Here is a 10,069-nt window from a genome sequence, read left to right as displayed (position 1 = left end):
GGAAGGAAGGAAGGAAGGAAGGAAGGAAGGAAGGAAGGAAGGAAGGAAGGAAGGAAGGAAGGAAAAGCATGCCTCCCCTTCGCTTCCCCAGCCGCCCTGCTGGGAGCAGCACAATATGCATGAAAGAGCCACAGTTTGGCCACCCCTGATCTAGGGACACACGAAAGGAGACATGTCTTGTGGCGTGTGGACAGGAATGACCCACCCCAGCCTAGGCCCAAGCCTCTGCACGCTCCCTCCCAGCTACCTCAACGGCCTGCTTGAAGCCATTAAGCCTAAACCTCCATCGAGTCCTGGAGACGGAATCCCGATTCCAATCCCTCCCCCACCTTCACTAAACCAAACATCTTCCACACGGCTGGAGTCCAAACCTTCGCCCTGGTTCTTCATCTCCCTGCTCTGGTCAGGAATACATTCGCTGCCCGTTGCCTGAAGTCCCCCGCCCTCCAAGAGCAAATTTCTTCTCCCTCCTGTTCTGAAGACAGGGCCTTACACACACAGGTTGGATCTGGAGATCTCCTGGCATTATAACAGGTCTCCAGACGACAGACATTAGTTAAAAACGGCTGCTCTGGAGGGTGGACTCTATGGCATTATACCCTGCTGAGGCCCCTCCCCTCCCCAGGCTCCACCCACAAATCTCCAGGAATCTCCCAACCCCACCTCCTGACTGCACAGATCAGTTCCGCTGGAGAAAATGGCTGCTTTGGAGGGTGGAGTCTGTGGCATGGGACCCCACCGAGGTCCCTCCCTCCTCCCAACCCCAGGCTCCACCCCCGAATCTCCAGCAATTTCCCAACCCAGATGTGACCAACCAGTGTTCCCTCTAAGCTGAGTTAGTGTGAGTGAGCTCACAGTTTTTTAGCCTCCGGCTCGCAGATTTTTGTCTTAGCTCAGGAAGGGATGGCTTTGGAGTATGCAGCAGCCAAATCGCTCGCTCACAACTTTAATGCCGGTAGCTCACAAAGTAGAATTTTTGCTCACAAGACTCCACAGCTTAGAGGGGAGCATTTATGGCAACCCTACCTCCCCAACTGCATAGATCAGTACCCCTGGAGAAAACGGTTGCTTTGGAGGGTGGAATCTATGGCATTACACTCCACTGAGGTCCCTTCCCTCCTCCAAACCCCAGGCTCCACCCTCAAATCTCCAGGAATCTCCCAGCTTTTGAGTGGGTAACCCCTACTCACGGAGCTCGTCAAAGAAGGTCTCCACGCCGTCTTCTCCAACCACAGAGCAGACCAGCCGGGCTTTCAGGAACGTGGTCCACTTGTTCACCAAGGAACGCTGCCCCCCATCGTCATTCTGGAAAAGGGACAAAGAGCTCCGTCATCCAAAGGGTCTGTGTCCCCTCCCAGCCAAAAGCGGGGCTGCTTCGGGGGTGTGGGGAAGGCAAAGCATCCATCTGCGCTGAGTCCTCCATCTTCAAACCGGGAGCAGGGGGTGGCAAAGGAATGTTTGGCATAAAAGGTGGAAATTGAACCACGGGAGAGGCAGAGTCACAGAGGTCTAGAGCTAATAATTATGAATAATAAATAATTATTGCATGGCATTGGGTGTCGCAGAGCCAGGAGATCCTAAAATTGTCTGGCAGCTGGAGGTTCTAGCTCTTTAGCGTTTGGCACCACTAGGTGGCGAGTTAGACTTGTTTTTAAGGCGAGAGACGTTTTCAGAGGTGGTTTGCCATTGCCTGCCTCTGTGTCCTTGGAGGCCGCCCTTCCAATTCCTTGCCAAGGCCGACCCTGCTTAGCTTCCGAGATCTGATGAGATCGGGCTAGCCTGTACTATTTGGATTAGGACTGGGTCTAGAGCTGGAAAGGAGTCGTGGAGGTCAATCTATTCCAGGGGTGGCCAAACTGTGGCTCAGGACCCGCATGCGGCTCTTTCACACCTCTTGTGCGGCTCCCGGCAGGGGAAGCTAAGTATCGTCCGCAAACAAATAAATATCATTGGACGAATAAATACCATCATCAAGATCTGCTTTTACCCCTTTTGTTATTATTTTTGGCAGTCTCGTTTAACGTTAATAAAAAGCAAGTCTGTGTATTTCCCAATGAAAACGTGTAATGTTTGTTCGTGTCTTGCGGCTCTCAAACATCTGTTTATTCTGTGTGGCTCTTGCATTAAAGCAAGTTTGGCCTCCCCCTGATCTACTCCATCCCCCCCCCGCGAGGCTCCATGCAGAAGATCCGAAGCTAGATGGCTGCCCAGTCTTTGCTTGAGGCAGATAGCAACCACTGTTCCCTCTAAGCTGAGTTAGTGTGAGCCAGCTCACAGTCATTCTGTGTGGCTCTTGCATTAAAGCAAGTTTGGCCTCCCCCTGATCTACTCCATCCCCCCCCCCGAGGCTCCATGCAGAAGTTCCAAAGCTAGATGGCTGCCCAGTCTTTGCTTGAAGCTGCACTTTCATCTGCCTTCACGAGGCAGGTAGTGTCGTCCCGTCCCCCCCAACCCCATAGAGTTCTCAAGGCAAGAGACATTTAGAGGTGGTTTGCCATTGCCTGTCTCTGCATATCAGCGAGCCTGTCATTCCATGGTGGTCCATCCGAATACTGACCATGACCGACCCAGCTTAGCTTCCAAGATCTGACATGATCACTTTGGTGCAGCAGTTAAGACTGCGGACTCTAAGAAAATATTGGGTGTTGGTGCGTGAATTGATACAAAAGGTATTAGACACTTCTATTCCATTTACACCCGAGGTTTTATTATTAAACATCTTGCCGGATGGATCTAGAAAAGACGACCGTTATTTGATGAAGTACTCTACTACAACTGCAAGGATTTTAGATGCAAAGTACTGGAAATCACCTGAGGTCCCCACGAAACAAGAATATGTAGACAAACTGTTGGAAGCGGCTGAACTGGATAAATTGACTTTATTGATGAAAGGATGATCAGACTCTACATTTCAGAACACTTGGTCTGGATTTTATATTTGCTTATAATAGTTACAATGCGTTATGAACAGGTAGATAGCTGCAAATATGCGAAGAAATAGATGATGTAGCCCAGTTTATTAGAATCTAGCTTTAATTACTCATGTCATCTTAATATGTATTATGTTAAATGTTGGCATAAGAACTGTATCATCTGAGAAGAATTACCCCCATTCTATGTTTGTTTGTCTTTACTGTTTGTATGGTTTTGAAATTTTTTAAATAAAACTCTACCCCTCCATGGGGTAGTAAAAAAAAAAAAGACTGCGGACTCTAATCTGGGAGAACTAGGTTTGATTGCCTCGACCAGGGCCAGGGCCTTTTCCGCCCTGGCCCCTGCCTGGTGGAACAAGTTCCCCATTGAGATCAGGGCCTGGCGGGATCTGCTTCAATTCCGCAGGGCCTGCAAGACGGAGCTCTTCCGCCAGGCCTTTGGCTCAGGCAGCGGACGCCCATACATGGCCTCCGTGAGCCGTTTGTCCCTCTGTTAACAACCACTGGCTATGGCCAGGAACCTCCCACAACCAGAAAAAAAAAATGTTATTAGCTATGACCACCATTTTAATATTTATTATGATGTTTCACATTTTAATGTTATTACATTCACTAATATATTTTGTATAAATGATATGTTGTTACCCACCCTGAGCCCGCTTCTGGGAAGGGCAGGCTATAAATGTGAAGAAATAAATAAACCCCCCACTCCTCTACATGCAGCCAGCTGGGTGACCTTGGGTCAGTTCACAAGTTCTCCCAGAGCTGTTCTCTCAAGAGCAGTCCTCAAAAGAACTCTCTCAGCCCCACGACCTGAACTTTCTTGGGGCCTGCCCCACAACTATGGAACGAGTGCCTCTTGGCAGTGCGAAAGATCTCTTCCCTTCCTCAGGAGGTACATTTATTTCAGAGGGTGTTCGTAGGGATTCGGCAGCTAGGATCCAACAGCGCAGTTCCGCAGACAGGAGGGATTTCCGCCTATAAAATCATGACTTACTCATCTCCCCCCTTCCTCTGCAGCCCCCCAGCTCTTTCTAGGGGACACGGGACCCTCAGGAATAGTTTGAAGGGGCCATTTTGGGGTGCAGCAGGAGAGGCCCCCCCAAGAAAATCGTGCTGCGAAGGCGGAAATCCTTCCGACTGTGGAAACATTCCATCAGATCCAATCCTGTGATCTTATTTGTATTTGCTATACGGGATAGTCATTTGTTTGATCGTTTAAATAAACCCTATCCCACCATCCCCTGCTGGTGGCTGGGGGGGGGGGACCTGGCCACCCTACCACACGCTGGCTTCACCACAGCCGCCATCTTCCTCAGACGGAAGACCACAGCCGCCATCTTCCTCAGACGGGAGACCGTTGCCTCAAGGAAAGACCTGAACACACATCCCCACCCCCCGCGGGATCCCCGCTCACCAGGCAAACCCGTCCCACCCGAGCGAGCACGGCGGGCCCCACGGCCCCCTCCAGAGCTTTCTCGCGGAACAAGAAATACAGCTTGTCATCGTTGTGGTCGGAGCTATCGGGAATGACCTGGGCGTGGAGGAAGACAGGATCTGGGGCAGAGAGAGAGAGAGAGGGAGAAAGAGAGGGTGTTACTTCGGTTCACCACTTGGTGGTGCTGGAGAAAAACGTCGGGCCAGCGCCTGTCCAGGGTCCCTCCCACACACCAAGCCCAAACCATGAATAAGCGGGTAAGTTAAACGTACACTAACAACTTGGGTTGCCGGGTCCCCCAGTCCCAGCTACCCGCAAGGGATGGAGGGTCGGGTTGCCAGATCCAGGTTGGGAAACTCCTGGAGATTTGGGGATGGAGCCCAGGGAGGATGGGGACCTCGGTGGAGTGCAATGCCACAGAGTCCACCCTTCAAAGCAGCCTTTTTCTCCAGGGGAACTGATCTCTGCGGTCTGGAGGTCTGGGGATACCCAGTCAGCGTTCCCTCTAAGCTGAGTTAGTGTGAGCCAGCTCACAGTTTTTTAGCCTCCGGCTCACACATTTTTGTCTTAGCTCAGGAAGGGATGGCTCCAGAGCAAACTAACTGATGCAGTGGCCAAATCGCTCGCTCACAACGTTAATGCCAGTAGCCAGTGCTCCCTCAAAGCTACGGAGCTCTGTGAGCAAATATTCTACTTTGTGAGCTGCTAGAGATTGGATTTATACCCCACCCTTCACTACCCAAAGGAGTCTCAGAGCGGCTTACAGACTCCTTTCCCTTCCCCTCCCCACAACAGACACCCTGTGAGGTAAAAGAAAAAGAAGAAGAGATTGGATTTATACCCCACCCTTCACTACCCAAAGGTGTCTCAGAGCGGCTTACAATCTCCTTTCCTTTCCCCTCGCCACAACAGACACCCTGTGAGGTAAAAGAAGAAGAAGAGATTGGACTGATACCCCGCCCTTCACTACCCAAAGGAGTCTCAGAGCGGCTTACAAACTCCTTTCCTTTCCCTTCCCCTCCCCACCACAGACACCCTGTGAGGTAGGTGGGGCTGAGAGAGCTCTTGACAGAAACTGCTCTTTTTCAAGGACAGCTCTTATCAGAACTACAGCTTGCCCAAGGTCATCCAGCCAGGTGCAAGTGGAGGAGTGTGGAATCAAACCCGGTCCTCCCGGATTAGAGTCCGTGCACTTAACCACGACACAAATAAAAAACCCCACATGTTCACTGAACTGGCATTCCCTGACTGCTAACCCAACAGCCCCTGCTGTGGTTGCCAGCCTCCAGGCGGAGACTGGAGATCTCCCAGAACTACAACTGATCTCGACTGCAGGAATCCCCAGGAGAAAACGGGTGTTTTGGAGGGTGGGCTCTATGGCATTATGCCCCACGGAGATCCCTCCCCTCCCTAAACCCCACCCTCCCCAGGTTCCACCTCCCAAATCTCCAGGAATTTCCCAGCCCAGAGATGGCAACCCTTGCCCCTCCATCCACACCCCATTCAGTCCGCAGTTCCCCTCTTACTTCACTTTTTTAAAAAAAGCAACTTACAGAAGGGAAATTCCAGAAACGTGGCCCTGGTAATGGTACGCAGCAAGAGAGGAGAGAGAGAGAGAGAGAGAGAGAGAGAGAGAGAGTGGTGGCATCTCAAGAACTATCAAATTTACTGTAGCGTCTCCTGCCAACCTAGCAGTTCAAAAGCAAGAAATTGCAAGGAGATAAAGAAGTACCGCTTCGGTGGGAAGGTAGCAGCGTTCCGTGCGCCTTGGTGTTTAGTCATGCCAGCCACATGACCACGGAGATGTCTTCGGACAGCGCTGGCTCTTCGGCTTGGAAACGGAGATAAGCAGCGCATCCCTAGAGTCAGATTCGACTGGCTTTCGAGCGAGGGAAACCTTCACCTTTACCTTCACTAGGCTTTTGGAGGCCCTGACCTGTATGGCCCAGGCTACCCTGACCTCAGATGCTAAGCAGGGTCTGCCCTGGTTAATAGTTGGATCAGAGACCACCAAGGGCATCCAGGGTTGCTACGCAGAGGCAGGCAATGGCCGAAACCACCTCTTTCTGTCTCTGCCCTTACCTGGAGGGCCCAGGCTAGCTGGATCTCGCCAGATCTCAGAGACTAAGCAGGGTTGGCTCTGGTTAATAGTTGGACGGGAGACCACCAAGGGCATCCAGGGGTGCTACGCAGAGGCAAGCAATGGCCCAAACCACCTCTGAACATCTCTCGCCTTGACCTAGAACGGCCCAAGTTAGCCCAATCTCATCAGATCTCGGAGCTTAGCAGGGTCGGCTTTGGTTAGTACTGGGTTGGGAGACCACCAAAGAAGGGCAGGGTTGCTACGCAGAGGCCGGCAACGGCAAACCACCTCTGTCCGTCTCTTGCCTTGAGAACCCTACGGGATCACTGAAAGTCGGCTTCCATTTGACAGCATTTCCTGCTATCAGGCTTTGGCAAATTCTAGCCTTCCGACGGTTCTACCCCATGAAAGCCTGCACCACAATACAACTGCTACAACAGACTACTGTAACGCTATCTACATGGGGCTGCCCTTGTTGCGGATCCGGAAGCTGCAACTAGTGCAGAATGCCGCGGCCAGGCTGTTGATGGGCCTCCCTAGATGGGAGCACATCCAACCTGCGCGGAGGACACTGCACTGGCTGCCAATAGCGTACCGAATCCGCTTCAAGGTGCTGGTTCTTACCTTTAAAGCTCTATATGGCCAGGGTCCGACATACCTACGGGACCGCCTTTCCCTGTATATACCTCAGAGAGCACTACGGTCTGGGTCTCAAAATTGGTTGACCCTCCCTGGCCCGAGGGAGGCCAAACTAGCTATTACCAGGGCCAGGGCCTTCTCGGTGGCGGCCCCTACCTGGTGGAACAAGCTCCTGGAGGAGATTAGGGCCCCGCGGGACCTTTCGCAGTTCTGCAGGGCCTGCAAGACAGAGCTCTTCCGCCAGGCATTTAATTAGGGGCCGCCGCTACTGCAGAGCTCTGGCCCATGGTTCCAACATCCAGTTGATGATGAGCAGCAACATTGGAGAATATCTGGGCGGTGGAAATTCATTCTGACAGTATACTATCGAGGCTCATCTTAACTGCTGCCAGCACTTTGTGTTCATATTGTTTTTACTTGTGTGTTTAAATATTTGTATGATTTTAAGCTGTATTTATGTTTTTATGGAAGCCGCCCTGAGCCTGCTTTGCAGGGAGGGCGGGGTATAATCTGATAATAAACAAACAAACAAACAAATAATGTTTCAAAGGCAACCAAACAGCTTGTTCAAAGTTACTTAAACAGACACAGAATTCTCTATTATGGTTCTAACGTTGATGGACTCGCGCAGCAGTTAACATCCCTGCCATTCGGCCCCGGGGGGAACACCTGGCCATCAAGCAGTCCTACCGTAGAGCCAACGGGAATCGTGCTGCTCCGTGCGCACAGCTGGTCGGGGCCCCATGGTACGGAACAGAGCCGCATCAGTGCCCATGAAATCCACATGCACACCGGCGTACAGAGTGGTATCTGGGTAGTAGAGGAGGAAAGAGAGTCACGGAGAGTCAAGTGTTACGTGGGCACAAAAATGAGGTAGCGGCAGGAGGAACAAATGGGCTTGCAAAATGATACTGCACCAGGTACTCGTGGGCACTCCATGAAATTGCTGAGTGGTCGGGTTAGAACGGATAAAAAGGAAGTACTTCTTCACCCAAAGAGTGATTAACACTTGGAATTCACTGCCACAGGAAGTGGTGGTGGCTACAAGCATGGACGGCTTCAAAAGGGAATTAGATAAGCATATGGAGCAGAGGTCCATCAGTGGCTCTTAGCCACAAGGTACAGATAGGGGCTCTGGGGCAAGTGATGCTCTGTCATCTTGGTGCTTGGGGGGGTCAACAGTGGGAGGGCTTCTAATGTCCTGGCCCCACTGGTGGACCTCCTGATGGCACCTGGTATTTCTGGCCACTGTGTGATACAGAGTGTTGGACTGGATGGGCCTTTGGTCTGATCCAACATTGGCATCTCTTATGTTCTTATGTTCTTAGGTATAGGAAACGGCCTTACTCTGCCAGCCCTGGGTTGCCAACACCGAGGGGTGGTGTTCAGGTGGCTCAGAAATGACAGCCGTTCTCCAGTTTATCAGGCAGAAATTAACGAGCAGTAGACTAGAACAGAACAAAGGAAGCACTTCTTCACCCAAAGAGTAATGAACACGTGGAGTTCACGGCCACAGGATGCGGTGGCGGCTACAAGCATAGACAGCTTCCAGAGGGGACTGGATAAACATATGGACAGAGGTCCATCAGTGGATCTTAGCCCCAAGGTATAGCTGCGGTGGCTCAGTGGTTAAGACGATAAAGCTGCAGACCAGAAGGTCAGTAGTTCAGCAGTTCAAGACCCGAGTGCCGCATGACGGACTGAGCTCCCTTCTCTAGCCCCAGCGCCTGCCAACCTAGCAGTTCGAAAGCAAGACATTTCAAGGAGATCAATAGGTACCGCTTCGGTGAGAAGGTAACAGTGTTCTGTGTGCCTCGGCATGTAGTCATCCTGGCCACATGAGCACGGAAATGTCTTCGCAGAGCGCCGGCTCTTCGGCTTGGAAACGGAGATGAGCACTGCATCCCTAGAGTTGGAATCGACTGGCTTTCGAGCAAGGGAAACCTTTACCTTTACCTATAGATGGATGCTATGTCTGGGGCAGTGACGCTCTGTGTTCTTCGTGTTGGGGGGGCAAGAGTGGGAGGGCTTCTGGAGTTCTGGCCCCACTGGGGGGCCTCCTGATGGCCCCTGGGTTCGGGCCACTGTGTGACACAGAGTATTGGACTGGATGGGCCATAGGCCTGATCCAACAGCCCTGGTTAGTACTTGGATGGGAGACCACCAAGGAAGCCCAGGGTTGCTACGCAGAGGCAGGCAGTGGCAAGCCCTCTGCTCGTGTCTTGCCTTGAAAGCTCTACGGGGTCACCGTCTTTCAGCTGTGACTTGACGGCCCTTTCCCACCACCACTACTGATAAAAAGGTATCCCGTGGATGTTGTTATGTGTTACTGTGACCAGACCCATATCTGCAAAATATGCAGACTTTGTGAACAGTGAGGGATTTGCACTCAGGGCCACAGGCCCTCCCCCCAGGGCACTTACTAACAAGGACGGCCATGCTGCTCTGCCGTGGGTCGTAAGGGCATTTCCCCTTTCCTGGTTCCACCGATCGAGGCACCATTCGGAAGAGGTACTCCTTGCAGAGAGGAGAAGAGAGGAGAGAGTATGGGCATTCGTGCGGGAACTCACGCAGAGGTCAAGCCAGCCAGACCCCAACTCCCTCCCTCGACTGGGGACAGCCCCACCCCCTGTGGCCTCTGGGCCTGGTCTAGGGTTGCCAACCTCCAGGTGGGGCCAGGAGATCTCCCGCTATCACAACGGATCGCAAGACGATCAAGATCGGTTCCCTGGAGAAAATGGCTGCTTTGGAGGGTGGGCGTGAGGGCACCGTGCCTTGCTGAGGACCCTCCCCTCCCCAAACCCCGCCCTTCCCAGCCTCTGTCCCCGGAACCTCCAGAGTCGGCAACCCAAGCCCAGTTTCCTTCATCAACCCGCCTCCTGGCGTCCCTGCTTACTTCGGAGCGCCATCCACGGTTGATGAGGGCACAGACCGGATGGTAGGCACTTGTTCCACAGGCGTAGAGATGGGTGCGGT

General features: G+C 52.4%; 1 protein-coding gene across 2 annotated transcripts in view; it reads right to left on the bottom strand.

The window, feature by feature from the left end:
• Nucleotides 1-10,063, bottom strand: part of LOC107105530 (semaphorin-3F-like) — a 38,752-nt gene extending 28,689 nt beyond the window's left edge. For both annotated transcript variants that reach the window (XM_015405525.1, XM_015405526.1), the window contains exons 1-5: nt 9,990-10,063; nt 9,517-9,610; nt 7,784-7,903; nt 4,351-4,490; nt 1,191-1,305 (exon numbers count right to left, since the gene is read on the bottom strand). In XM_015405525.1, the coding sequence (XP_015261011.1) occupies nt 1,191-1,305; nt 4,351-4,490; nt 7,784-7,903; nt 9,517-9,595 (454 nt within the window). In that variant the 5' untranslated portion in view covers nt 9,596-9,610; nt 9,990-10,063. The remainder of the gene's footprint in view (nt 1-1,190; nt 1,306-4,350; nt 4,491-7,783; nt 7,904-9,516; nt 9,611-9,989) is intronic.
• Nucleotides 10,064-10,069: the final 6 nt, after the last annotated feature.

This window comes from Gekko japonicus, unplaced genomic scaffold (assembly GCF_001447785.1).
Source record: "Gekko japonicus isolate JY-2015 unplaced genomic scaffold, Gekko_japonicus_V1.1 scaffold2530, whole genome shotgun sequence".
NCBI classification, from domain to species: Eukaryota; Metazoa; Chordata; class Lepidosauria; order Squamata; family Gekkonidae; genus Gekko; species Gekko japonicus.
Note: the sequence above shows the minus strand (reverse complement) of the source record. Positions and strands in the feature narration are given on the sequence as shown.